The following is a 27,705-nucleotide window of genomic DNA, read 5'->3' as shown; positions in this document are numbered from 1 at the left end:
GGACGCCGTTCGAATCCGATTGCCGCGCTGCGATAAATCCGGCCACGCGATTGGCTGGTCCGCGGTGACGTCACCCGTCATGCGCGCGGCCGACCGTGCGGTGCGCGACGCGCGGCGCGCGGCGATCGATGGCTGTTACGTCACTGACCGGGTCACGTGACAAGCGGCTCTCGGTCTAGAATGAGTTCACGACTGCGTCGAGCGGCCGTCGGCGTGGCGTTGGCGTCGCTCCGAGGTTCTCTCATTTTCAGTCGTCGCTTTCAGGTTATTGATAAGAAGAATGGGGGTGTCGCTCCTCTGAATATCGCCAACACCTGCGACATGTACTTGGACAACATGCTGGAGGACCCGGCGCCGATAGCAGAGGACTTTGCCAGCCAAGAGAACGATTTCAAGGTGAGCGGCCGAGAGAGAGATTCGCCCTGAGCGACTGTTAATCCGTCACGTGCTCTCGGAACCGTGCACGCCCGGCTGCGGCACGAGTGCGTTCACCGGGCCCTTTGAGATGCCCACCTTTAACCTCCAGTCCCTTACTTTCATTCATTTTTCGGCCGCATAGTCATGTCGTTCTTGCGTGCCACCAGATGGCATTCATGTAATTTATCAACGACGAGTCTTTCCTTCGATTGCATACGGACGGTTATTTTCTGCTGTACGTTCCTTGGATACACCCAGAGTACCCAGACACTAAATACATTATTTGGGCATGATGGCATGAGTGGCTCATTGATACGGTATCGTACATTCCCGGAATGCTTTACTCCGTTTTTTTTTTGCCGATAACGTGCCCGAGACTCGATACGGATAGTTCGGAAAAAACATATCGGAGTGGTCTCTGAGATCGTATCCAGTGCGCTCTCCGCTGCATAATCGCGGATAAGACTTTGAACGTACCGAGAGCGTATCTTTGTTGCAGCGTTTCTCTTAAACTTAACCACGCATTTCGTTTGTCATATGGTTTGCGTCGTATTAATCTACGTATTCCGGGTTGATAGGACTCGAAAAAGTCAAGGCATTCGCCATTCCTGAAGACTCATCTTGCTTATCGCCATTCGGTCAACAAAGCCGGTACCAGTGTTATAGCCAGAGTTTATTTACCATTGTAACGATATCGGGACATCAGGGAAATATTTGCATTCCGGTATTTTATAGCTCTTTCACTTTTATGCAAAAATGGTAGCTACATCGTTGGGATGCTACTGGAGCTCGATTTTTGCACTTTTGTCAACGAGACGGGGTAATCTAAGACGTCGGGAAGTAGGTTAAGCTACATCATGGTCAGACGACCCAGTGGCGAGGCCTTCACCCAGTGGAAGGAATGCCCTGCGAACTCGTTATATTATTCGTCCATCGGACCGATGAACAGGACCGGACATACGCGACCTTGAAGGTTTCGCAATATTAAAACCGTGGATTACGGGACGCGCAGTAGACCCGATTTTCACGTATCGATCCCTTTGCAGAACCGGCGACGTAATACGCATCTCCCTGTATTCGATGAATCATTTATGTAGCAGTAAAGGCCCGGTAGTCATCCCAAATATGCCGCGAAAAACGCAGATGCTTTCCTTTCTGGAGCATAAATCATCCGACTGACCTGAAAAGTGAGAGTTGCGAATTTATATGTATATGTCGTTACAATACGTAGGTATTAAGGGAGGTGACGCAAGCCGGCTATTCGAATAACTTGATGGTCGCCAACGTTTCAAATTAGATGGATTTCTGGTCTCGTAACTCCCATTGAGGAGCTCAAGTGCCAGTCTGAGAGTTATTCAAGATCCAGCTGAGAGTTATTCAAGATCCAAGAAACGATTAGGTCTATACGATGATGGCGCGATTCTTCCCCAGAAATGAGTCAATTGACTTGTAATTCAATTTCACCTGCGGTCAGCAGATTTTCTGCAGCATGGGGAAATAACTTTGGAATCATGTCGCAGATTGGCAGCGAGGCGACGTACACGTATCTTGAACCCTGTCATTTCCGACTGCGATATATGCCGCCTAGTAAGTGACTCCTAAACAATGCACTTTTGCCGTCTCATTCTTAGAAGAAAGCCGAACCGTGTACTCGAGGACTGACCGATGATTGGAAATGATTTTTTATCAAACTTTGACGCAACTCACGTGCCCGTAAAGAATTATCCGACACTACATACAATTTGAAAGTATTATCGTTATCGTATGTTAGCAATAATTGAAACGATCACAAGACATGCGTCCCGTGCCTTGTAATATATTGCGAGATTGACCGAAGTGCGCGATCCTTCCACTTCATGAGGTTAATTACTGAATTATCGGACGAGTGACCGGTCGAAGCGAAAACTCGAGGCAAATTCTAGAATCTTTCTTAGCTATTGCACCTACTGTCTGCGATTACCGATCGAGAAAATTCCACTTTCCAGCGGGACATGTCGAAGGAAAGCTGCGGAAAATCTCGCGAAAAGTCTGCCGTTTTATTCTACGATTCAAGGAATTTTTTAACACGTTTCATATGTAGAGTACGCAGCACCGTTGACTTACTGCTGTAAGCGCAAATCGATAACGTTCCCTCGTCACGTTTCTCCTATCCTGGGTATTTCCTGGCTGCACGATCTCGTGCAGGAGGCGATAACGAGGGCTTTATTAAAGGCCGTCGCGTTGGTCATCGTATCGATAATCGATCGATTACGGATTTGAGCCTCCCCGTGGTATTCTTGAGACTGGCAATAGTTAACGGTGGAGGGGCCACTTCTTAATAGTCAATGCCTCGTGCTTCAACCGGCACTCAGTATACGGAATTCCGTGGCTCATTGACGAGCAAACCAAGGAACGGTCCGACGTGATTTATGCTCCCCATCTAAACATACGTTTCTATCGATATTGACAAAGTAAGTACCGAGCAAAGTTTAATTGCAATTAAACCGCGCCATCTAATAGATGACCATCGGACAGTTCGCGCAAATCATCACGAGTAATTGCTGTTGAATAAAAAATTCGAGTCGATCAAGAGCGTCTTCGAGTTGTCCGTAGAATCGCGCGTTTATTCTAACAAGGACTGGAAGTACCGAAGAGTATTAATATTTAATTTTTTATATATAAACAATAATTGTGATTTCTGCAGTGAATTATCGCAAGACTGTGCGAATACTTTACATAAGTAGTGATGACGATGCAGTCGTTCTCTTGCCATTAACATTAAGTCTATATCTGTCATGATTACCAGCGCGAAAGAACAATTACTATTGCCTTTTAAACTTAACTCGCGATACAATGATATTTGTTTTATCGGCATGCGTTCCTTTCACGTGTTTCTTTTTTTTTTTTTTCCCTCCTACGTAAGAGTTACCGGCATTCTAATAGTACGCTAGTAGTTCGATCGATGAGAAACTCCGAGAATTTAAAGGCCTCGGTGTATGTTAAAACGGGAAAGGAAATGCAATTCGTCAGAGCCCTCCTTATTCCCTTCAGGAATTTCTGACGACCTTCCGTAAAGTCGGATAATAAGATTCCTGTCCACAATTCATTCCGGTATTCGAAAATTTCTCATATGAAGCTCGCGTCTGGAATTTTGATAACATCCCACGATGTGGAAAAATTAATATCGGAGCTGATTCAAAATATTTCCTTCCTCTCAGATTTGTACCTTTAATTACTCTCGTGTAAGAGTACTTCGGTAGAAACGGAATTTGCTGTAAGTAAACCCATCGGTGGGAAAAAAAAAAAATTCAAGGTAGACTTCATCGTAAGAACCGTTTCGATTGCTAGAACAGAAGTTATGTAAACCAGCGTGTACCTTACACGTTCAATTTGTATATCACGACATCCTGATACTCCTGGTCATACCGATTTACGTAGTCATTGAATGTTACATGGTTATAATCGCATTACACGATTATTAATTCATGGACAGGTCTTAACCCTTTAAATACCTCGGAACGCAGTCGCGTAACGTATTTGCCTCGTGATCGAAGGAATTTTTTTGAATTTCAAATCGCTTCGGGTTTCAGAATCAAAGGTGATCTTAGACAAAGAGGATTTCGGAAGGAACATTTCCAGAAATCGCAGCAACTTGCCGCGGTTAAATGAAATCATGGAAGACCCTGAAAGGTGAGAATCCTCAAAATCATGCACAGAATAAGAATCCAAGCGCTGACGCCATTGTTGTCGATCCGGTATAATAATCCAACCTTCGTCATTGTTCGATCGCCTCCTGTTACTCACCAATACCTATTCCTCGGTTTCGGATCACATTGCCTGTGTAATAACGTGCTATTATACGACAGCAACAATAATTAAAAAGCAATGACGGAGATCGATTATATCACCCGAACTTTACGTAAAGAAGAGTTGGATAAGTCTCCGCGTTTAATTGCCCTTGATTTGCTGATTCCGAAGCCATTAAAAAAGAATTGCTAGAAAACGAAGCTCATTAAGTGACGGCCGAAAAATTGCAGAAAAAAAGATTGACGCCCAGCTCCGTGTAGTCATTTGATGGAGCAAAGTCGATTGTCAGACCGAAGAGGTTAAAATCGTCCAAGAAACTGGTTTAATTAAATTTGCATTAATTATTTTAAACTTCATTTGCAGGTACGAGCACCCTGTAATTTTCAAAAGGCCATTATCATGCAGTTTGCGGAAACTCGGAGGTACGAGAAGCGTTTACTTTATAACAGTTTTCGGAATTTATGAATGCCAATGTGGACATATTTCTTATTTCTTGTAGACATGGTGCCAGCAAGGGTAGTCCTGTACATAATGTCATTCACCGGCTTTCTCGTGTCCTTTATGATGCGAATGGACATCAACCTTGCCATAGTAGCAATGGCCAAGCAACAACCTTTGAAAAATGAAACCGTCACCTTTGAGTCTCACTGTTACGTGCCATCGAATGTTTCCTGGGACAACTCCACCGACATGTACCAGGTACGTGACTCGATCAATTGGAAATTCATTTCTCTTATCGTATTAAATACTTCCGCACGTTCGTCGTGCCCATTCCCACGACGAGGTAAATATCGAGAAACGGACAATTTATCTCGTTTGAATTGCTAACATTTTAACAATGACCCAATCGATCGAAACAGTTTCCTTGTAGATCGCATAAATTTGCTCGTTCTCTATTATTATTTTTTATATATATATGTATATAAAAAGTGTGATTGGCAATCCAGTTGGAACGAAACTGCTGTTTTACAACTGGTCAGATGTGGGACTTCATAAAATTTTCAATTTTAGGATATAGCTGAATTCGATTGGAGTTCGACCATTCAATCGACCATTCTGAGTTCGTTTTACTGGTGCTACATTCTTTCTCAAGTTGTCGGTGGTGTTTTAACTCAACGCTTTGGCACAAAAGCTATTTTCGGGGGTTCGCAGCTGGTCACGGCGATTTGCAGCCTGCTTATTCCTACTGCGGCAGAGCTTCATTACGGGGCCCTGATAACCCTTAGGAGTATCCAAGGCGTAGCTAGCGTGAGAATACTTTTCGATGAATTACTTTCAATAAATATTAGTACACCGGACGGGTGTAAGAAAAAAATTTTTTTTTCTCAGGGACTAACCTGGCCTGCCATGTACGCAATCGTGGGACACTGGATACCACCGGTTGAGCGCTCCCGATTTATGTCCTCCTTCCAAGGTGAGAGATCCTCCTTTAAATAGGACATTAAAACTATTTCTTTTGTATTACAGTGAAACTTCGATACTATACCTTACAGTATGCAAACCCGTAATAATTGCGGTTCCAAAAGGTTGTGCCGTACAAAGAACGCACACGTTTTAAATTTATTAATATGCATTTCTTTCAGTATATATCATAGAACGTCGGGGGTTAATGATCAGTAGCAGTTGACTTAAATATTAATTAGAATAGGATACATGAAAATGATTGTCTGATACTAATTTCCATTGATTCAGCCCATCATTGTTGCATTGGCCGGACTTTGGGGTATACTCACAAGACAACCGCTCAACAGCATGAGAAGGGCCGAGTATACTTCTTGCCTGGCAGAACCGATCGTTCACCTTGAACCTCTTAGTAAATTCCCCCCCGTTAACCAACGCCGCTAACCGGAGTCAGAAAATTTGTACAATCCATAATTCCTTAACACGGAGACAAATAATGATTTCACAATTACCCGGTTCGGTACTTGCAAATATACACGACCCACGTTCTAAGAGTATCTCTGCTTAAAGACTTGACAGGGCTTTGCAGCTTATTCGCTAAATGAGTTGTTCTTGATATCGGAAAGTAAATTTTCCCGTTTGTTAAGTCAAAGGACAGCTTTGCGAATAAGATGCAACCTCTAGGCGCTTAAGAAGCGAGACCATCCTGGTCTGCGATGATATCTTTTTTCCAGGTATAGAAGTTTCATTGTCGCGCCTGTATCAGGTTGAACCGTGTCATCTCCTGGTCGCCACGTACTAAAATTGCCACTTAAATCGCTTTCCAGAGTCGCCGTGCATGGCCCTTCGGCGAGGAGACATCGTCGCGTACAAGTCGAAAGTCCCGCGCATAGTACCCGATAGTACTTGGAGACCTGAAAGACAGTCGCAGTTTCATCATGTTTCATCTCCGTACGGATCCCTGGGGTGAGCCACTCCTAACATCTAGATTATGTATATTCAGGGTTCAGCTTCGGCATTGGACTGACCTACCCACTCTGCGGCTTCCTCATCGCCCACTTCGGATGGAGGGTTGTCTTCTACACGACAGGTTCCATCGGAGTCGTTTGGTGCGTCTTCTGGTACCTGCTTGCCTTTGATACCCCGAGTGCTCATCCCAGGATATCCCAACACGAACTTCGGTACATCCAAGGGAGTGTCGGCAATCAAGTCGTCGGCGGCAGCGAGGTATCACCCTTTGTCCCGGTTCCCCCTGGACAGAAAGAAGTCGACAGCGAACGACGACTCATGGTGCTCCATATTTTCAGGGCGTTCCGGTACCATGGAAGTCTATCTTAACTTCTCGGCCTGCTTGGGCCATCGGCATCACCACCTTTGGGAGGATATGGGTCCACTACGTGTTCATCATCTCTGGTCCAATGTATATGAAAACTGTCCTCGGCTTTAGCATTCAGGCCGTGAGTTTCTTTCATTTTTACAAATTTACGCGAACCCAATTTGATAAATCTTCTCTTGCAGAATGGTCTACTCTCGGGTGCACCCTTTATCTGCAGTTACCTCAGCTCTGTCGTTTTTTGCTACGTTGCGGACGTGCTCGTTACGAGGCAAATTCTATCTCTCACGAATGTCCGCAAGATATTTACCGCGTTATGTAAGTCGCTTTTATCCTGCAAATCGTATAAACGTTATTTTCTGCGTTAGCGATTCCTGATATCAAAGGGAGTCTGAACTCGCAGTAATGAGTTAACCTGATAAAATTCAAAGATGTATTAACGTGTCTCCAGCACAAGTCGTTCCTGGCATCCTTGTCCTTCTGGTCGGTTACTTAGGATGCGATATCATCCTAGCTTTGGTGGTGTGGTTCATTGCCGTGACTCTAATCACGGCAGCTTATGCCGGTGCAATGGCAAACATCGTTGACATTGCTCCTAACCTTGCAGGTAAATTATGAAAAAGCAGGTCGACGGTATTAAAGAAATATAAAAATTACTGCATTTGTTTCGTTTTATCATAGGCCCAGTTCTCGCCTTTGCGCAGACAATCCACATGACTGCCAGTTTCTTGTCGCCCATAGCAGCTGGTCTGTTGACGCAAGAGAGCGTAAGTATTATCGGAGTCTCTGCTATAATTTTAGTTAAACTGTACTAGAATTCACGGGCTTGGAATTGGCAACACTGAGCGTAACGACTAAAAACTAAATATTCATATTTAATGCCCTTTAAAATGGATGGGTATTTTATAGCAAACTCTGGAGGCGTGGAGAAGGGTCTTTGCAGTCACGACTTGCGTGGCTTGCGGCACGTACGTCATCTACCAAATATTCGGTACCGCTGATATCCAAGAGTGGAATTATCCCGACCAAAAGTATCCGCAATCCGTTCATGAAGATTCGGAACCTCTGAACGAATCACCTCAGAAGAATGGAAAAATTATCTCGAGGCGACCGAGCATCCAGCGACAAATGTAATCTCAGGACAGTATCTGTATTACGTTTATCGGTGTTCATATTCCGATTGACAAAGAAGTGATATATATTTGTATATACGAAAGTCCTAGGATGAATCTACGGTCAAGGACGATTTCGAGCATTCGTCGTATTATTTTGATACAACCATCGATCGTACGCGTCTCGTGCAATCATTTCCATGACGTCATAACGGACGAGTATCGATTGACAATGGCAATACAGCTGCGTCATGACAAGTACCCGATTGTACGCGTAGGGGTGTCCCAACCTGTATCCAATATTACTAACATTTTCTTTACAAACAAGATATTGGATATTTGACCGAGGGTACGATAATATTATATCGTATTGTCGTTGTCAATTTATTTTCGGTGTTTTAGGTTAGGCCTCGACGCGAGATTAGAGGTCTGGGTACAAAAGTTATCGATAGAAATTCTCTATTGACCGTAGTTTCCACCAAGAACACATAACAAAGAATATTTTTACGAGGTTATCGTATCTCAGGAAAACTGGCTTTTCGTGTCACATAGGGTGTCACAGTAGGATAGTTTTCCTTCATTTGAAAGTAGAATCACCTTCCGTCATTGTGTTCGCCATCGGGGTAATAGAATTGTACCCTTTCTCTGATTACTTATGTTGATCGATCGATTGAAGTATCAATGGTAAATGCACAAAGAAACGCAAAAATTGAGCCTTGCGAATAACGTATGTATAGAGTCTCGTCTGTTTCGGTTCTGTGATCTGATCTTTTTTTTAATTTTTATTAAAGCCGTCAGTACTAGTACGTAAGAAAGGATCTCATAGAACATAGTTATTACCAGAGAATGCACCAATAACGATTGGTTGTTTGAGCTCATGTTCTGTCAAAACCCAGAGTAGGTTTTTCGAACAAATCTTTATCAATGCAAAGCGTAGCATTGCAAAACAATTGCAGTAGGATCGGATTATGCCATTATGATCAGTGCCTTGGGGTATTGTACATGACAATGCAAAAGTTAGTTTTCTCTTCCTTTACAGTACTTACTCAACTCTTAATTTCCCTAAGCCAAAACGTCTGCTATTTGTAAATAAAAGAAATATTACAGACTTTTAAAATACTTCCGCAATGAATTTAGCCGGAAAAATCTTGAATGTTATTTTCTTGAATTAATATCTTTACAATTAATCGCAAGAGATGAAAATTGTATGCATAGTCTCGTTTTATATTGTCGGTTAAAGCATCTTACTACATCGTGTATTAAAATTTTAGTTATTTTTCTACTGTTATCAAGTAGTAGTATCTCACTTCCATTGAGATGTAGTACTCCTTTCACATGGACATAGGATATATATGTGGATGGAAAAAATAAATAATAAATGTCGGCTCTTCGAGGAGAACCGATTATACGATTGTATAATTTTCTGCAAGCGGATGTATCACTTCAACGGCAGAAATAACGTTTCTCATAGGGGATTTAAAAGAAGTGCAAGTTTAAAAGTACTAAGAATTGTACTTATATATGTTGCAACTGATTATCGATGAATACAACCATGTAGTTTTATTAAAGGTGGACGAGTTTCCGAATATTCTTTCTTCCCTGCCTGTAACTAAAAAAAAAAACTTCATGGACGTAGTTCAGAAAATGTTTTTATTCATGATTTTTTTTCAAACAGTGCAAGAAGATAATATTTACATCATACATGCCGTGCTGTCTACCTTCCTTTAACTAACTTACTCATCCCTCAATAACTGTGAATAGAAATAAATGGATTGTTAATAATTAAAGATTAAAAATCTCAATTTTTCCAAATTAATCTACTCACAGTCCTCTCGTGCAATAAAGTAAGCGGTCCAACCTGTTCCTCCGTTATTCACGCTCGTATTATATTTTAGTATCATTTTGGACGTTGTGGATTTAAAGCTCGCTGGTCGATCCTGAATAATATTACAATGTAATTAATTCAGCGTTACCAAAATTATTGACATTAATAGTTTTCTTACCCCTCCGCAATATGTATTTCTCCAGCTTTGCTCTCCGTTTTCTAATACGTCATATAGTTGAACATTATTCGTATCACACAAGTCTCCGTTTCCTAGGTCGAATACATAAAATTGGAGATATACCACACGACCTACTGGAACGACAATGAGCCACGTACATGTACTGTCATTCCGATAAGAATTCGGATACAATGGCGAAGCAAGGCTCCCTGCGTAGTTGTAAATTTCACCACCACAACCTCGACCTAGCAAAAAACCAGATTCTCAATAATGAAAACATACCGGAGCTACAATTATTTTTTCGCTCTATAAACAATAAATGTTATACCCTTGTTGGTCGAAGTGTAAGTAATATCGTAGCTCTCGTAATCTTGTTTACTCCATGTGTGCAAACTGAGTTTGTTACCCGTACTAAAAATTGGACTTGGTGTTGTTGCACCGCACAATGTAGCTAAAACGTTACCACTGAAACTTCCCTCTCTAACCTAAAAAAAAAAAATTCAAGATTTATTTATTTCCTTCTCGCAATCTGTATTCGCACTTACCTGGAAAGCACTGTGAGTACACTGCTCATTGTCGTAAATATTAAACTGTGTAAAGTAGAGTGAAATCGTATAGTTTTCTGGAACAGTTATTGTAATCCAACAATCTTGCTGTCCATTGTATACAATTCGGCCTTGTAAGCTCGTGTAGTTTCGACTACACGAAAGAGAACTAACTTCAAGCTTAAATCCTTTATGCATCTTTTCACTAGCTGTAGACCTGAACGTGACGTCTACAAATTTGCTAGCACTGCATTCAAAGAAAACGTACAAATAATAAATATGAAAATATATATTAGTTTAATCCTATTCAAACTAAGTCGCTACAGATAGATACCTGTAGTAATTCTGAGGTATAACATTCCCGCAAAAGCTGTACGTCCTAATCGAGTCGCTAAACAGCTACAAATGTTATTTATCAAAACATTAGTCAATATGCAAAAAAATCGAAACTTGAATCACAGTAAATGAAGTACTTACGCTCATGTACCTATCACCTTGATTTATCTGCCCACTGAATGTTAAATTCTGACCGAAGCCTTCGACGACGGATCTTGAGTCCTGCCGATTAACGTTAAATAGTAACTTGTAACTATCCAACTTCTGATCTCAAACTAATAAGGATTCCACAATTTCAACTTACCCCATGCTCTGAAATCTGCAGACGATCGCCAGTGCATTTCTGTGTGTCCTCGAGGTCGAGGTCGATAAAGTGAATGTTCATTTGCGATGAACCGTATGCACTTACGAAACTACTTTCCAGAGTCCAACGACATGATATACCAGATGGATAAGGTTGAGGGTACCCCGGAGAAGTGATGATACTATTTTTGTTGCCGATGCGCAGGATTTGTTCCCCACAAATAGCTGGAAAAAAACAAGGTCTGATGCTTCTCGCCGATTTTTAATCCCTTAGAAATATTTCGGAACTACTTTCGTCATTCAGAATTCACCCTTCGTACGTACAAGGAATGCTTTCCAATGAACCAACGACCCCGCTTCCTTGTTTATTAGAATTTGTCACAAATCTAATCCAAAGGACATTTGACATTGAGAATATCGGTGGAGGAATCCAGGTACTACCACAGTATCGACCAATCGATTCCGAGAAAGGGCTACGTCCATCGAAAATCTGAAACAAGTCGATGAAAATATTCCTCATGTAAAAAAGACAAATTTCAACATTTAAACTATCGTAAATTTCTTCGGTTCCTTTAATTCCTCGTAATAATTTATAGATTTGAAATCAATCATTTATATTAAGGCATAGATCGTTGGTTAAATTTGCATTCAAACCTCGATGTAATCTTCGCTACAGGGACCGTCTGTAGAATTCTTCAAGTCCATACTAATGATAGTCATTCGAATTATCATGTTGCGGCCAGCTTCAACGGTCCAATGACAGTCTTGATCTGGATCGTAAGTATTACCAATCTGCGTGTTAAAATACATCACCTTCTGATTTGACGTCAAATTGATGTGGCCTCCACAGCCTTCGGCTGGTGTATTCGCAAAGAGAACCTAGAGTTCGTTAAAAAAACAATGATTTAACTGTCATGCGGATTAATTTGTGATTAATTTCTTACTATTTTTATTGAATCACGTATGTCTTTAGATCAAATTGATTACCTCGGCTTTAAACGTTGTGTATTTCCTCAGCAGGGACGTTTGGTAATTGATGGTCAGTTTGTTACTTTCGGATTTGAAAACAGGCAAGTTTAACGTTAAGTTTCCGCAAACTTCCCCAAGTTTATTGGTTTCATTTATAAAATGTCCTTCGAACGCCGACAGACTGTCAATGGAGCAACTAGAAAATATATTATCTTAACATCGTGGATTCACATTGTTACAGGCATGAAAAGTCTGTTACGTTTTGCTCTGCTCTGCTCTGCGAACTAGAATACTTAGTCTACAAAGTTTAAATCTTACCGTGAGTCGGCAATAATTTGGAATTTCTGGAATCGCACCACGACGCTCTTTTTCGCGGGCGCGGTAATGATCCATGTACAATTAAAGGGAAAGTGGGATCCCGGTGGAATGAAGACCGGCGAAACGATTTCTGATGGCTGAGTTATTGTTCCTCCGCACTCTGCAACACCATAAGTAAATCAGAAAATTGAAAAACTATTAAACGATATTACGACTCCGTACGTGAATCAGTAATGGTCTTCAAAAGTTCAGAATACTTTCAGTTTCCTACTAACCGTCCAGATAATATTTCAATTCGAAGCCTCTTTTATGTACATATTTATCAGTTCTGAAAATGATTTCCACCATATCTTTACTCCTGTATGGAGTTGGCACACTGTGGCCGCATTTCACGGCCAAATTCTTTGCGTATATTTTAGTTGTGATGGTCACATTGTCATATGAGCAGTCTGGCTGATCTGCAAAAAGTATTGCCAAAGTAACAACCGTAGAAGGCCTAAGGCTGATTAATAAATTACTCGTATTAGACGAGTATCTATTTGATACAAGTTCTCGTATTTTTTTCTCTTTTATTTACCGTCTTCAAGGAAGAAATCTGTAAAGTCCACGCGGATGTTCTTCCCTGGTGCCAACAGGGTGTAATTGCAGAACAAATTTCCAGTGTACGCATGGGGATACCCTGGGGATTGAATGTACTTCTGATCATGAGATGTAACGTCGAAGATTCCACCGCAATTTTCTTCCCAACGTGCGGTAAAACCGTCTCCTTGAATAGCCTCATTAGACCGGAAAAGGACTTTCATTCGATTCGTCGTTGACTTAACAGGAGCGGGTGCATTGCGACCACAGAATTTTCCAAGATCTTCCCAAGTTGAATTTTTCGACTTCCAACCGAAGACCTGGTAAAGAAATGTACAACTTTCGTATTATTACCAAAGAAAAAAAAAAAAAACTAGTAGAAGTAGTAATTGTCAGAAATTAAGCCTTCTCACTTGTACAAAGTCTTTTTCGCAATTATTAGAAGTCTCCATCTGGAATCGGTCAACAAAGACCAGGGCGACGCTGTACCCCGGCTCTGCCATGATCTCCCACGTGCATTCCGCATTATTTGGATAAGGTTTGGGGAATCTAGAAAATAATTTCACATGTAAAAGCTTTCGCCTTGGAAACGGTCAAATTTATCTGAATTAATTCCGGCTACCCTGGTGTTCCGATGATCTTCCTGCTACCCCAGAGGGCACCTCCACATCCGCCACTCACGGTCTCTAAACGGAACCGGAAATTACTTGGATCCTGTTTAACATGATACTCAATCCACATTTCGTTCGACTGCGAAGTCAAAGGATCTGGTTTCAAGCTGCCACAGTATTTTCCCATCTCGGGTGACATGGGACCGCCGTTCCTAGAAATTCACTTCTTTTACGATTCCATTTCCAAGCCGGAGATACGATCGATAAATCTACCTGATACTGATGTAGCCGTTTTCGCAACTTCCCAAGTTCAGATTTTCGAAAGTCAACCTGATGGCTTCGCCTTCGTCAGGGAAACGAGCGAACCACACGCAACTAAGAGGATACGAAAGACCTTTTGGAGCCTCCACCGTTTCTTCGGGTCCACTCAAAATCCCTCCACATGACTGCCATTGATACTCGACGGTGAAATTTGTAATATTTGCATGGAAACCTTTCAGAGCCTAAAAATCCATTTCCATCCATTAACAATCAGCTACTATCGGATTCATGGACAAAGGAAGAATAACCACTTACCGAAAGGACGTTATAATTATAAGGACTTCTAACAATCTGAGGTTCAGTTAGATTTCCGCAAATAGTAGCAAGAGTTTCCGTATTACCTGCAGAAAGCCGACGAAGCCTCGTTACATTACACATTTTTTTTTTTTTTCTTTGGATGATATCATTAAAACGCTGCATTATGCTCAAGCCACTCACTGCTAATTTTGATGTTCGACATAAAGTATTTGCAAGACCTGCTAGCTGATACATTATAGCCGATGAGACCGGTAAGTGTCAACGTCAAAGTCTGTTTGGTTGCATTATTGGAATCGACGATGCTCACAGGAGATTTAATCAACCATTTGCAGAAAAAGTTGGTCTGGTTAAATAGCGGTGGTCGCGGAGAGTATAGGAATCCATGATAGCCAGTCACCTCACCACCACAAGCTAAAATATTATGTGGCTATTAACATTTATCATTCGGTCGCTTAATTTTCTTATTGTAAATCAATTACGGGCTGGGGCAACCGCCGTAAATCTAGCTTTGAATCCACGATGTCCACTGCCCGTCGACCAGAACCAAACCATCATAGTGTTGCCAGAACTTCTGAACTGCCTTCGTGTGTCCGTAGGTGGTACATAGGCAATTCGGGATTTGTAGTTGAAGTCGTTGTAAAACTGAAATAATGGCGGCAATTTGCATTAAGCAGAGTTCATTTCGATATAAAAAATGCCCATTTATCGTGTCCTTTACCGAGAGACGATTGCCCATCCTTGCCCAATTAAATTCATTGCCGAGAGCCATATCCAAAATGTCAACCACCACTTGGAAGCCAGGTGGAACAGTGATTTGCCATTCGCAATACCTGAATAACGAGTAATCGAATTTCAAGAAATAATAATAGACACGCGTTAACACCAGAAAAAATATAAATATCGTTAACCTTCGGAGAGGATTTCCGGATGGGTACCCTGGAGACTGGAACGTTCCAGATAATCCTTTCAATGAACCTCCGCATGCTAAAATAATGAAGATTTTTTTACAGGGAAATTTAAAACCGACAAGAAGACATAAACATGTAATTTAATTAGATGCATATCAGGAGCTCTGACAGTCATTGCTACCTTCCTGGCTGGCAGAATAATTCAGGCTAAATCCTCGGTAATTTGTATACTCTCTGTCGTCACTGTCGAACGTGACCACTAATTTGTCACTAGTCGTTTCAATTATTCCAGGATTCGTACTTCCGCAAAACCTTCTCTCCTCGGTATCTGGAATCATTTCACCGTCGGAAAAAAAAAAAAATTTAATTGTCTGCAGGGTAAAGGCTACTAAAGGTAATGACCTCAAGAACACACATGAACTCGTTAGAAAAAGCATGCAACGACAAATAAGGAGAATCCAGAATCCAGGGACGAGTCGAGGATGCGACAAACAGCTGTCAAGATACTACTGAAATACGACTTGTATAATTACATGAAACGACACTATGTCGTAGCGTTGCACATCTAAGACTAACTTCTTGGAATTCTCCATAATTTGTTTCTCTTGAAAAAGTACTCAAATTGTTTGCTCCCACTTCTTCGCTTTAATGAAAAAACGTAGAATCTCGCTGAAATGTCTAACGGAAAATCTAATGTTTGCAAGGAAGGTGCTTTTGAATGACAAATGATTATCACACTATCCGGTCTATATTTGCAACGCTTTGGGTACTGGCATCTTTCCCATTCCTCGAAGGTTGTAACGTGATTCTGACGCTTATCAAAGCTTATTGCAGTGATAAAGAAAACTAGATCGGGAGGTTCGCTTATCACACGATGAGAGCTCCATGCGTAAAACTGATATAAAGGAAATTGCTTATCAGGCGCCACGTTAGTTTCATGTGTACCGTGAATGTTACGAGAATCGTAGGAAAAATAATAATTTCACCTATTTTTGGATTAATAAGGTAACCAAGAACGTGAAAATGCGGTGAGTTTTCAAACAGAAATTGTGTATGATACATTGGGAAATGATTTAAGACATTAAATGTATTCTTTTCAGAGTCTCCTTGTTATTAATATTCCTAATTACTTTGACTATCGTATCCGAGATAGCAACAAAGAAATCAAGTCGAGACGTAAAATCGGAACATTCCGATAAAGAGAAGTTAAGAAAATTTGAGGAGAATTATCATTCCAAGTAAGAAATGAACGTACCTAATCGTTTTGTATTTCCTCACATAGACTTATGTTATTAATTATATTTAGGGCATATAAAAAGAAAGGGAAAGAGAAGGCACGAGAAAGTAGGCATTCGGAAAGCAACGAATTGAATTCATCGAAAAAGGCAAAAAATGGACACATTAAACACGAAACAAGCGCAGAGAATGAAACACCTATCATTAAAGTGAAAAGAAGTCGAGACCTTGAGGAACAACCAGTCGAAGTAAACATTAAAAAATCAAAGGAGACCGGGAAAGCAGGAAAGCAGAAACGTGACACTTATAATTTAAAAAATGTTAAAGTCAGCAAACAAGACTCACTCCCAAATAAGAAAAAGGATAAGGTGAAAATAAAGTCAAAATATTCTGAGGAGGCAAACGATGATAGCAGCTCTGCGGAACAGGACGTTGGCAAGAAGGCAAAACCAAAAGTTACTAAAAAGAAGTTACAAAATTGCTCCAAAAGTGAGAAAAGTCGGGAAATTAGAGAGGACAAGTGCGTAAAATGTGGAGAAGGAAAAAACAAGAAAGAGAAGAAAGTGACAAAAAAGAAAAATACTAGCTTAGAAACCGACGAAGAAAGCACAGAAGGAGTCAATGAAGCTACGAAGAAAATAGAAGATAATTCTTCTAATAATTCTGAAGACGAGTCCAACGAAAAAACTGAGGCAAATGTCAAGTCTGAAAAAAAATTCAAGCTTTCGTCTCGAAGAAATAAAGAAAAATGCAGTTGCGATCTTGAACCAGCTAAGCACGACGAAGAAGTGGACGATGAGTTATCCGGAAACTAGCGTTATTGGAAAAATTGGAAAAGCACTGAATATAAATTAAGCCTACAAATCTGGAAATTAGTACAATTGTTTTAAATTCATCACTTACGAGTTGTGTTAAAATTAAATCGTTCTCCAATACTGACGTGGTCAGTATTCTGGCAGCTTCTAAAACTCGGCAAATGAAGATCGAGGAATTGCAATTTCAACATGTGTTGCCGTGGTCCAACAATGACCCATACACACGTAACATTCTTCGGGTACATAGCGGGATAGTTAGGTGAAGTAATAACGCCCGTAGAGCCTCGTAAAATTCCGCCACATAGACCTATAAGATACCGAACAGAATTATTCTACATATATTAAAGAACTTTGGAAAAATGTTATATGAAATATATCTTGGAAAGCGGAGATAATTCGCTGATATGATTAATCCCAATCCGATCCACCTGTTGTTATGACTGCTTTAAATCCATTTTTCGGATCGGGTATGTCGGTGTAATAGTGAATGTACATGACGTTGCCGGTTGAGGACATTGTACTGGGTGCAGTGTCTCCACAAAATTTGCCCAAAACCTCGGAAGCCTCGGTACCACCATCTCTAATCTCCAGATATTCTCTCTCGCAGCTACATGTAAAAAATAAGATTTAACATAACATTTTAAGCCCATTTTGTAACAAATTTTGTTGCATCCGACTTATTCGTCCATCGTGATTTTCATGACACGAAATAGTTGCATACTTTCGGGTGTAAGCCAGATCGAATCTTTCGACAAAGTGAATCGATAGCCGATCTCCAGGACTGGTCATGAGAGTCCATGTACATTCTGTGTGCGGCGACGGGATATTTGGATAATTTGGAGATTTCATCTCCCATTCGCGCGTTTCCTTAGTCAGATAATAGTTTCCTCCACAATTAATGCCCACTTCCCTAAAATGAAAAGGTCATTCAAATAATTACTTGAGAGAAAAAACATATGAAAAATACCTAGGCGAATTTCGAATTACCTGTAACGAAGTATTAGCCCCAATGCATTCTTTACGCCTTGTATTTTTACGAAAAGTTCATTTCCAGTAGTTTTCAAGGTAGGGGGTAGCTCCGATCCACAATATTTCCCAGCGCCCAAAATGGGGGACGATGAAGATCCTCCATTCTTCAACTATATACAGAATTCGAATTATGCTACAATTGTCGTTCTGACAATTCGGTATTTGTATCAACTGCGCTCGATGAAAGAGTAAAATTAAGGAAGTATTCGGTAAGATTAAGAATTTCACCTCACCATAAGGTAACTATTTCCACAGACGCCTCCTTCTGTCGTTCCTGTCTTCAATTCGGTAACATCGACTTGAATCGTTCTCCCAGGTCTCACTGAAATTGTCCAATTGCAAGAAATTGTCCAGCTCTTTCTCCAAGTTATCAGCGATGAATTCGTGATTTCAATCTCTCCGTTGGGCCCACCGAGACGACCTCCACATTCTGTATATAAAAACCACAACTTTTGTTTTTCGAGTCCACTACATCGTTAAGAAAATTCGTGTTCGGGTTGCAAATGTTAAAGTTTACCTCTCAAGACCGATGCTTCAAATCCGGTACCATTGGAATAGGCATCGGTAATAAATTCCACTCTCATCAGGTTCGAAGCCGAAATTATTTTTCCCTTAGATTCAGAATTGCAAACTTTAGTAACAAGTGTCCACTCCTCGTGCGTCGACTCAGCGATCCCAGAATATACCGCGACGTAGTCGTTTAAACAATATGAATTTGAATTCAAAGAAATACTCTTAAAATTTAAAGAAAGTGACGTTCCCGGAAGTGATTCGAAGATCCAGGAGCAGTTCAAGTCATTTTTGTATCCATTTGGCCATCCAGGTGAAGAGAAGCGGTACTCTAGACTCGTTGGGTCGCTTAAAGAAACAATTTCCTCACACTCCGAAACTGCGATCAAATTGAAATTGTAACAGCCTGTTTCAAACAATTAAATTCACGCAAAGAATCACGAAAAGAATCAGACTTACTTTCCGTTATGGAAGTCCCTCTCACGTCTCTCGGAACTTGCAACCACTTCATGAAAAATTTGGAACCTTCTTGATAGGTGGCCGTATTAAGTTCAATGTAAACGACGTTGCCGGTAGATATTATTTCATCCGGTATGGAGATACCGCAATGGGACAGCAACGTTGGAGCTTCGTTGTTGTAGCCGTCATAAACCTAGAATAACGTGTCATACGAAATATCATTTCCTCTACCATTCGGATGGAAGGAATAATTTTCTACCAAAACGGATACACATTCTCGAAATTTCTCATGAATGCCTTACCGCGACATAGCCATAGCAACCGTAGCTAGTTGCGTCTGTGTGGAATTCCGTGAACGTGATCCTAATGGACCAACCGGATGCAACGGTGATCCTCCAGGAGTAATCTCCTTCCATGGTGTAAAAGTTTGGATACAAGGGAGAAGCAATTTCTCCGCTGGGTCCCTCCAATTCGTTACTGTGTACCAGTGAATACTCTGCCATGAACCCATTCCCGGAGGTGAACTGCTGGTCCTTCCTGAATTTCACCCACAAAGTCTTCATCGATGTTATTTCACCGGCTTGACTTCCACACCACAGACCCAAAACTTTACCAGCGCCGTCGACTTCTCGCACCTCTAGGTAATTAATATCGCAAGTCGTGCACTCATCGCAGCCTAAATTAAATTCGACGAAATTTAAGCTAATGCGACTTCCTGGGGCGGTCTGCAATATCCAAACACACTCTGCCTGAGAGGGACCACTATTTGGATATCCAGGGGAAACTATAGTTCCGTTCTTAGATTCGTAAACGCCACCGCAGGCTGGGAAAGAGACGCTGATTTTAGGAAATGCCGTTCAGATGTAATAAAGAACTTAAATCGTGGGTCCTACCTGTGTTTAAGACACTGTAGATGGCTCTGAAATGATTCGCACTGACACTGTCCAATGGTGACAAGACCACCGTTAATGCATTTCCTTCGCTGACGACTGGAGGAGGCGCCTTATAGCCGGACCAGCTACCTCGAAGAGGACCATCGGAACCTTCACCTTCGAATACATCCACGGTCTGATAGGACCTCTGCTGATCCACGTCATAATGATCCGTCGATGCGAGGTTCATGTATGTAAACGTTAATGTCACGTGGTCCGCTGAAAGTAGCAAGAAAAAGGCAGGACAATTCACGGTTCTGCGGTATCATTTTCTCATATTTTCCAAAATATTAACCTGGATTTTCGGCGACGATAATCCAAGTGCAATTCTCACTATTGAAACCGAATAAGGCGTCGGAAGAGGGAATCAAAACGCCATTTTCGTTAGTCACTATTCTGGCACCACAGGCAATGGAGTAAGAAGCTCTGAAGCCCTTCGATGTAACGATGCTATCCGATCTCATAACTATCAGCAACTCGTTGCTGGTCGAAATATAGCTGGGAGGAAGAGAACTGCGGCAATGAGTGCCCAGAAGAGGATCCTCCTTGGTAGATCCATCGAAGATCTATCCAGACAATTTTTTTCCGATACAGTGTCGCGTCCGATCGTTAGAAAATTATCAGGAATACTAAAGAGAGTACCTTGACGTAATCGTCCGTGCAATTGGCGGTGTCCTCGAGGTCGAAGTCAATGAACGTCAGATTGACGACGTGATTGACGTCGACTCTTAGTAGCCACTCGCAGTTCTGATTGTGTGGATAATTTTTCGGATAATTGGCCGAGTGTATGTACCCGGACGGAGTAGTGAAGAGTCCTCCACATTGAAGGCGGACGCTCTTATAGGTGGCGGTGAAACCCTTTCCGCTGAACGAGAAATCCGACTCGAACTTTATAAATGCTTTATTGCCGGGAGTCGTGTACGTAATCGGATGGTCCGAATGGCACGTCTGTACGAGCATGGGAGCATGCTCGTTCTCACCTCCGTAAATCGTCATCTGATTATAAAAATTGACCAGTTAGAATTCTCGCTTAAAAACCTTCATCAGGCATTCGTTTGGCGTGTATACCTTGTCGTGGTAACATTCCGCCGATTTTTCTGTATGGACCTCCTGCAGAGTAATCTCTATGCTCTGCCAGAAGTCCACCTCGATCAGCCACTCGCATTCGATGTCCTCGGGGTAGGGTTTAGGATAACCCGGAGAGCTGAATGACCCGAATGGTCTTTTAAAGTGTCCACCGCATCCATGTATGACCCACTCCAATCGAAATCCGCTGTAGGTGACAAAAGAGTCCGTCATGAAATTTATGAACACTTGGGACTGCGTGGAAGACAACGGTGGAGGGAGTTCCAGAGAGTCGCAGAATTTTCCGAGCTCTTGGTTCGGCAGATCATTCTCGCCCTCTTTTATTTCCACGTAATCGTAGACACAGGAATCGCTGACTGGACCTTCCAGTTCGAAGTGCGAAAACGTTACGTTTACTTTGTTGCCCAGGGGGGCGTTTATCACCCAGCTGCAGTTCGTCGAGTGCATGTAATTATTCGGGAAGTTCGGAGATTCGATCACCCCGCGGAATCCCCGGACACTGTTGTGGCAAACTGCAATAAATATAAACTCGATTAAAAATACGTTTCCAAAATTATTTCTTACTTCTAATTGTTTCTTATTTGCTTACGTGTGTTGTACTTTATATGAAATCCGCGACCAGCAGTGGTGAAATCACTTCGGAAAATCACAGTGACAACATTAGATGTTGATTTAATATAAGGTGGATACGACGAACCGCAGAATCGACCCAAACTCTTCCCTCGTTTGTCGGGACCGTCAAATATCTCCACATAGTCGAATCTACATGTAGCGTGCTCCTCTAGTTCAAGATCTACTATGATTATTTGAACCACACTGCCAGCTGAAACTACGATCTTCCAGGTGCATTCTGCACTCCTGGTATATGGTTGCGGATAATTCGGGGATGTAATGGCTCCGTTTGTAGAGGTCAACGTTCCTCCGCAACCTATGAAAAAAAAAAAAAAATGCAGAATGAAATATCTAAAATATCTTTTACGACCGAATGCTTAAGGGTTGAATAAATTCACGGACCTATTGTAGTACTATCCCAAAGGAGGCTGAAACCTTTTTCACTTCTCGACGAGTCCGACACGAACTTCAAATAAATTTGGTTGCTCATGCTGGTTATTTTCTGCGGCATATTTGTACCGCAATACTTTCCAATCAACGGTGAGGAGTCATACCCTCCATTTCTAAGGAATTAAAAAGAATATAAGTATTATCCGAATCGACAGAATCTCGATTCGCTGTCGAGACTCAAGATATAATGTACCTAATTTCTAAATAATCAAAGTTGCAGCTCGTGTGGTTCTCCAAACGGAAGGTTTCCACCGTAAGTTTCACTTGTTGCCTGCTTGGAGCCTCTATCACCCAAATGCATTCTCGTCCGATAGGATAGTTAGCAGGATAATTTGGAGTCCTGATAACCCCAGTGATGGCATAGAAACGGCCACCACAAAATTTGTTGGCATCCAGGAAAACATAAGTTGCCACGAATCCTTCTCTGGTGATGCTGGAGTCCGAATGGAAGACTATCGTCATCATGTTGCCTTGAGACATTAACACGGGTGGAATTTTCGCACCGCAGTAACTAGAAAAAACATCAACGAGCCTTAAGTATATCTTCTGAATTTTACTTCATGAAAAAGGAACAATTTTCACCGTCATTGGATGGATTTAATATCGTCCAATCCTTTTTCCTTAAAAGAAAATAGTGTCTAAAAATCTGAGACCTGCCAATGGGAGGAGATTCATCCGACGTGTAATTATCGTAAACCTTGACGTAATCGTGAGCACATTTTGTATGGTACTCCAATTGGAATAAAACCCACGTAAGTTGAATAATATGTCCAACTGGTGCTTGAATCAACCAGGTGCAGGTCTCGCCGTTGTCATATCTTCCATCGCCAGGACTCTGAATAACCCCAGCTTCAGCCTTATACATTCCTCCACATCCTTGAAAAAGACATTAAAAAATAGACCGACCGTATAATCGTTGATAATGTAATAAAATATTTGTCTATTAATTAATCTACGCAGTCAAAAGCTGCATAGCGAGAACTTACTTTGAACAATGGTCGTATAATTTGCCTGAAATCCACGTCCTTCGATGTTGTGTTCCGTGGTGAATTTGAGATACATATAATTAAAAGTCGAGTACATGGGTTCCGGTAAGAAATCATCGGGGCCGCAGTAAGTTCCGATCAGAGTAGAATTTTCGTTGTCGCCATCTCGGACTTCAAGATTGTCAAAGTAGCAACCCGTCGACTCTTCAATGTCCATGTCCGTAAGAGTCAGAACAATGGAACGATCGGAAGGCACAGCGATTTTGTATATGCAGATTTTGTCGGGCGGATAGTTTTTCGGATACGAGGGAGAAGTGATGATCCCAGTCAAATCGGTGAAAAGTCCTCCGCATATTGTCTCGTATCTCACTCTGAAACCTTCCGCATTGTAGGACCAATCGGACCTGAATACCAAAAGAACGACATTCGACTCCAATTTAACTGATGGAGGTAAATCAGATCCACAGTATCGCCCGACCAAAGGAGAATCGGTCGTAGACCCTGAATAAACCTACAAAGAATTTAAAGTAAAAAATTAATACTTATTAATTATGAAAAAAATCAATCTGTTCGACAATGCATTTTTTTCAAGTGCAAGACATAACGTTTATTCCGTTAATCACCAAAGGAGCGAATAGTCACCTCCACGAAGTCGAAGTGGCAGGATCGAGATTCCTCAAGGTTAAACGTTATCCAATCTAGCTTAATCTTTTCTCCGGGAGGAACCTGAATCAACCACTCGCATCTCATATTTGGTAGATAGGTCGAAGAACGCGTGGGATTCGTAATTTCTCCAGACAAATCGGTATAAATTCCGCCGCATCCAGGTAAGCCTAAACATTGCAGAAAGAAAAATATGAAGCGATCATTTTCATTCGGTGGATTATCCAGTTATGTTTCACGCATACCAGGTACGCTTGAGAAGGTAATCTGGAATCCGGCATCCCTTCCGACACCGTCCGAGTGAAAGTGAAGAAAGGCTTCGTTCGAGGTGGTTGTTAACGGAGGAGGATGCGTATGATTGCAATACACGCCAAGGATCGAGTCTTCGCGATCTGAACTCTCCGCGATCTATGAATAGTAATGATATAATATACGAAAACGTTTCCTTTACATTGAGCAAAACTCGAGGATTTCCGTTCACCTTTAAGAAATCTTTTGCGCAGGTGGGATGTTCTTCGAGCATCATCGTAAAGAAGTGGAATTGAATCCTTTTTCCATGCGATACAGAAATCTGCCAAAAGCAATCTCTGTTGGGAGGATACTTTCCTGGGGAACCAGGAGAGCTTATGGTCCCATGTTCGGCGTTTATCTCGCCCCCGCAAACCGGAGGAATCGTTTTCCAAGTCAAGTAGAAACCACTATGGGAAATACTGCTGTCGGAATGAAACCACAGATACAAATTATTATGTGATGAGATGATGGTCCCATTTTGTGGTAAATTGTGGCCACAGTATCTGCCGATAAGATGATCGCCTGCGCTTCTTCCATCATGAACCTACAGAATATTATATTTTTTTACGTGACATATCATTTCTTATCAGCATTGCCGCTACATTTAGTCGATAATACGCATGCGCCTTTAACGTTTCAACTTTTATCGGCAAGCGTTAGAATATTTACCTGCAGAAAATCGAATCGACAATCCCTGGACGTTTCCAGGTGAAAGTCAGTGAAGGTGATGTTCAAAACCATGCTGTGGTTCGTTGTTAAGACCCACGCACAACTAAGGCCGTGTTGATAGTTGGTTCCTCTTAAGGGGAATTGCAGAACTCCAATTGGATCTCGAATGACACCTCCGCAAGTATCTCTGGGAGTTTCGCACCTTGGGCCAGAGTAGCTGCCAGTGCACAGGCAAAGCACTGCCCCAGATGGTGCAACGGTGCATTGTCCGTTGTTCTTGCAGGGATTTAGCGAGCAGGGATTTATCGTGGTTCTGCACGTCGGACCTGAGACATTAAATAATAAAAATATAAATTTTAAATTAAATAAAAATAGTTTGGTCAATTCTCCATGTCCTGTTTTTATTGCTTACCCGTGAACCCGGGACTACAGACGCAAGTGAAGACATGAGCGTCCTCGGAAAGGCATTGACCATGAATGCAAGGATTACTGCTACAAGCATTAGTTGTAACGACGCTGGTACCACCTCCAGCTGCTGGTTGACAGCCTCGAGGACCCATACCGTCGCCCACGTATCCATATGGACAGCGACAGCTGACATACCAGTCAGATATCGCCGGGTTATCGGTGCAAGTCGCCAAAGGATGACAGCCTCCATTATTAATCGTACAAGCTCCTACGAGGAAACAGGACACTCCATCTCCACGATATCCTGGAGGACAGGGTCCGCAAATTCTGGAGCCCTTATCGGACACATATTAAAATTCATTAAATGCAATTAAACCTTCTTGGAATTTCTCGAATAAAACTCCGTTAAACAGAAATCTAGGTAATGGAAATAATGAAATCGAGAGTATTTTATGGCAACGTAAAAATAACGTGTTTACCAAAGTATTGATACACTGTGCCATAGGCGATGTACTGCATCCACCATTATTGGTTGCGCACTCGTCTATGTCCGTACAATAATATCCGTTTCCACTATATCCCTGCGGACAGGTTCCACAGTAGAACGTTCCTGGAACATTGATGCACTGTACAGGGGGATTTACTGAACATGACGGGTGTCTCCCGGCGCATTCGTCAACATCCTTTATACAAGCTGGATTCGTTCCTTCAGCTTCCCAGCCCTACGGAATATTGGAGAAAAATTAATACATCGATGAAAAAAATCAGTGAATCCGTTTTACTAGTAAAGGATTTTAATTAAACCGCACTTGGTCACAGATGCAAGTGTAACCCAACGGAGAACCTAATTTGTTCACGCAAACACCATGACCGCACAACTCGTCCGAATTTTGGGTGTTGCACACAAGAGACTTCTTCGTACAGTGAATTCCATACCAGCCCGATGTGCAGGAACACCTGAAGTCATCGTTTAGTTATTGGGAAAAATCAAGCATTTCATATTCGACATCTTTACACCAAGAAAATTATTAATAAAACATTTTTAATCCATAAACATCGTAAATCTGGTCTTACTGGTAGGTACCAGGAAGGTTGACACACGTTGCTCCGTTTTGACATCCCAAATCGGTACCCTCAAATCTCGCGCACTCGTTGACATCTGTCGCACAGTTTGGCCCCTGGAGAAAATACGTGATCGATCGATAACGAAAAAAAAATAAGGTTCCTTCGATGTACCAACCTCCCAGCTTGGTGGGCAGACGCACTTGTAGCCCTGGTAATGCTCTTTACAAGTGCCTCCATTTTTACAGGGATCTCCTTGGCAATGGTCTGCAGCCAATTCGCTCAGAAGAGTTTTTACAATTCGTCCCAGATCCCGTAACTTTGCATAAAATAAACATTTTTCAACACAGGTCCCTTTTTCGTTCCTACCAAGATTCATTCCAGTGTTCCGACTTACCTCGGTGCTTACTTGCCGTATGCGATTTCTCGCTACCTTGTCGACTATATATGACTAAAAAATATATACGGTAAAAAATGTTGGCTTACAAAATTTGTAAAATACGGCCATTGAAATAATGAGGTACTCAGCCCAGAAAAAAAGCCACGAAACTCACTCGATCTCCACTGAATGGCAAACGAGTAGTTTTATCGTTGGTCGTGTTTCCACTTCCACCCCAATCTAACATATTCATCCTTCGTTGTAAACCGTGAGGACCTTCGATGACATCGGTCAACCTTTGCAAATTCAGCTCCATCTCTAACAGAATACCCGTCTTCCACCTTTCCACCACTCGTGATGCGTCTCTCGCCTGGTTTTTCGAGGTTCTTATTAAATTTACAAATATTAAAAAATTCTACACAACTGAAATTATTAATTTGTACCGCAGTCGTGACGTGCAGGAGATTGATGTCGTTCACGTTAACATAGCCAGATCCTAATATCTTTAACGTGATATTTCGGTCCCTTGCACTCGATATGTACAGGTTGCCGTCGCGTGATTCCAAAACAGGACTAAAAGTTTCAAATTAGGACTTAATAATTTTAGAAGGAAGTAGAGAAGAAAAAATTGGTGAACGTACCGTTCGTCCATCCACGCCCTGCACAAACCGAAACACAGGAACACGAGCCATCGCGAGTGTCCAACCATTTTTGCAGGTAAAACACCATACGAATTCTGAGATCGGATCACTTGATATTATTCAGTAGGAAGGAGATGGACCGTCCCAGAAACGAAGATCATCCGCCACTGACTGAATAAAGTGCACCCATGGTGCGACCTAATCACCGTGGATGGGCGTATTTCGGGAAGATATCACTATCCACCCAATATCGAATTACTAGCGACATTATCCACGC

General features: G+C 41.7%; 3 protein-coding genes across 6 annotated transcripts; 2 read left to right on the top strand and 1 right to left on the bottom strand.

Moving 5' to 3' along the window:
- Positions 1-200: 200 nt before the first annotated feature.
- On the top strand, positions 201-9,617 carry LOC105697557 (sialin). 2 transcript variants are annotated; one of them, XM_012420934.2, is made up of 12 exons: positions 201-396; positions 3,987-4,086; positions 4,567-4,625; positions 4,703-4,902; positions 5,215-5,451; positions 5,533-5,617; positions 6,608-6,831; positions 6,912-7,061; positions 7,123-7,255; positions 7,389-7,544; positions 7,619-7,704; positions 7,847-9,617. In XM_012420934.2, the coding sequence occupies exons 2-12, from the start codon at positions 4,070-4,072 to the stop codon at positions 8,069-8,071; spliced, it is 1,572 nt and encodes a 523-aa protein (XP_012276357.1). In that variant the 5' UTR covers positions 201-396; positions 3,987-4,069; the 3' UTR covers positions 8,072-9,617. The 2 variants fall into 2 exon arrangements, with proteins under 2 accessions (XP_012276357.1, XP_012276355.1); XM_012420932.2 differs by lacking the exon at positions 201-396 and adding an exon at positions 1,064-2,867.
- LOC105697556 (cubilin) lies at positions 9,575-27,585 on the bottom strand. Of its 3 annotated transcripts, none has more exons than XM_012420931.1 (54): positions 27,429-27,585; positions 27,231-27,360; positions 26,963-27,157; positions 26,806-26,859; positions 26,587-26,727; positions 26,421-26,524; positions 26,156-26,303; positions 25,826-26,068; positions 25,351-25,681; positions 24,939-25,264; positions 24,460-24,813; positions 24,224-24,386; positions 23,958-24,148; positions 23,316-23,826; positions 22,983-23,205; positions 22,523-22,840; positions 22,282-22,442; positions 21,857-22,195; positions 21,250-21,779; positions 20,824-21,177; positions 20,477-20,747; positions 20,143-20,400; positions 19,552-20,072; positions 19,250-19,442; positions 18,798-19,169; positions 18,514-18,710; positions 18,239-18,390; positions 17,973-18,161; positions 17,680-17,858; positions 17,340-17,558; positions 15,382-15,528; positions 15,201-15,276; positions 15,011-15,122; positions 14,772-14,934; positions 14,473-14,703; positions 14,290-14,375; positions 13,987-14,216; positions 13,725-13,925; positions 13,516-13,651; positions 13,101-13,422; positions 12,799-12,981; positions 12,524-12,683; positions 12,224-12,401; positions 11,891-12,115; positions 11,561-11,726; positions 11,238-11,461; positions 11,075-11,155; positions 10,932-10,996; positions 10,598-10,844; positions 10,381-10,537; positions 10,053-10,297; positions 9,875-9,986; positions 9,745-9,800; positions 9,575-9,671 (listed from the first exon to the last, which is right to left on the bottom strand). In XM_012420931.1, the coding sequence occupies exons 1-53, from the start codon at positions 27,494-27,496 to the stop codon at positions 9,787-9,789; spliced, it is 11,196 nt and encodes a 3,731-aa protein (XP_012276354.1). In that variant the 5' UTR covers positions 27,497-27,585; the 3' UTR covers positions 9,575-9,671; positions 9,745-9,786. The 3 variants fall into 3 exon arrangements, with proteins under 3 accessions (XP_012276354.1, XP_012276353.1, XP_012276352.1); XM_012420930.1 differs by having other exon boundaries at positions 9,579-9,658; XM_012420929.1 differs by lacking the exon at positions 9,575-9,671 and having other exon boundaries at positions 9,683-9,800.
- LOC105697560 (nucleolar protein 58-like) lies at positions 16,073-17,646 on the top strand. Its single transcript, XM_012420941.2, has 3 exons — positions 16,073-16,228; positions 16,301-16,438; positions 16,507-17,646. Exons 1-3 carry the CDS (start codon positions 16,224-16,226, stop codon positions 17,249-17,251), a joined length of 888 nt encoding a protein of 295 aa, XP_012276364.1. The 5' UTR covers positions 16,073-16,223; the 3' UTR covers positions 17,252-17,646.
- Positions 27,586-27,705: the final 120 nt, after the last annotated feature.

This window comes from Orussus abietinus, unplaced genomic scaffold (genome assembly GCF_000612105.2).
Source record: "Orussus abietinus isolate OABI.00-Male unplaced genomic scaffold, Oabi_2.0 scaffold39, whole genome shotgun sequence".
NCBI lineage: Eukaryota > Metazoa > Arthropoda > Insecta > Hymenoptera > Orussidae > Orussus > Orussus abietinus.
Note: the sequence above shows the minus strand (reverse complement) of the source record. Positions and strands in the feature narration are given on the sequence as shown.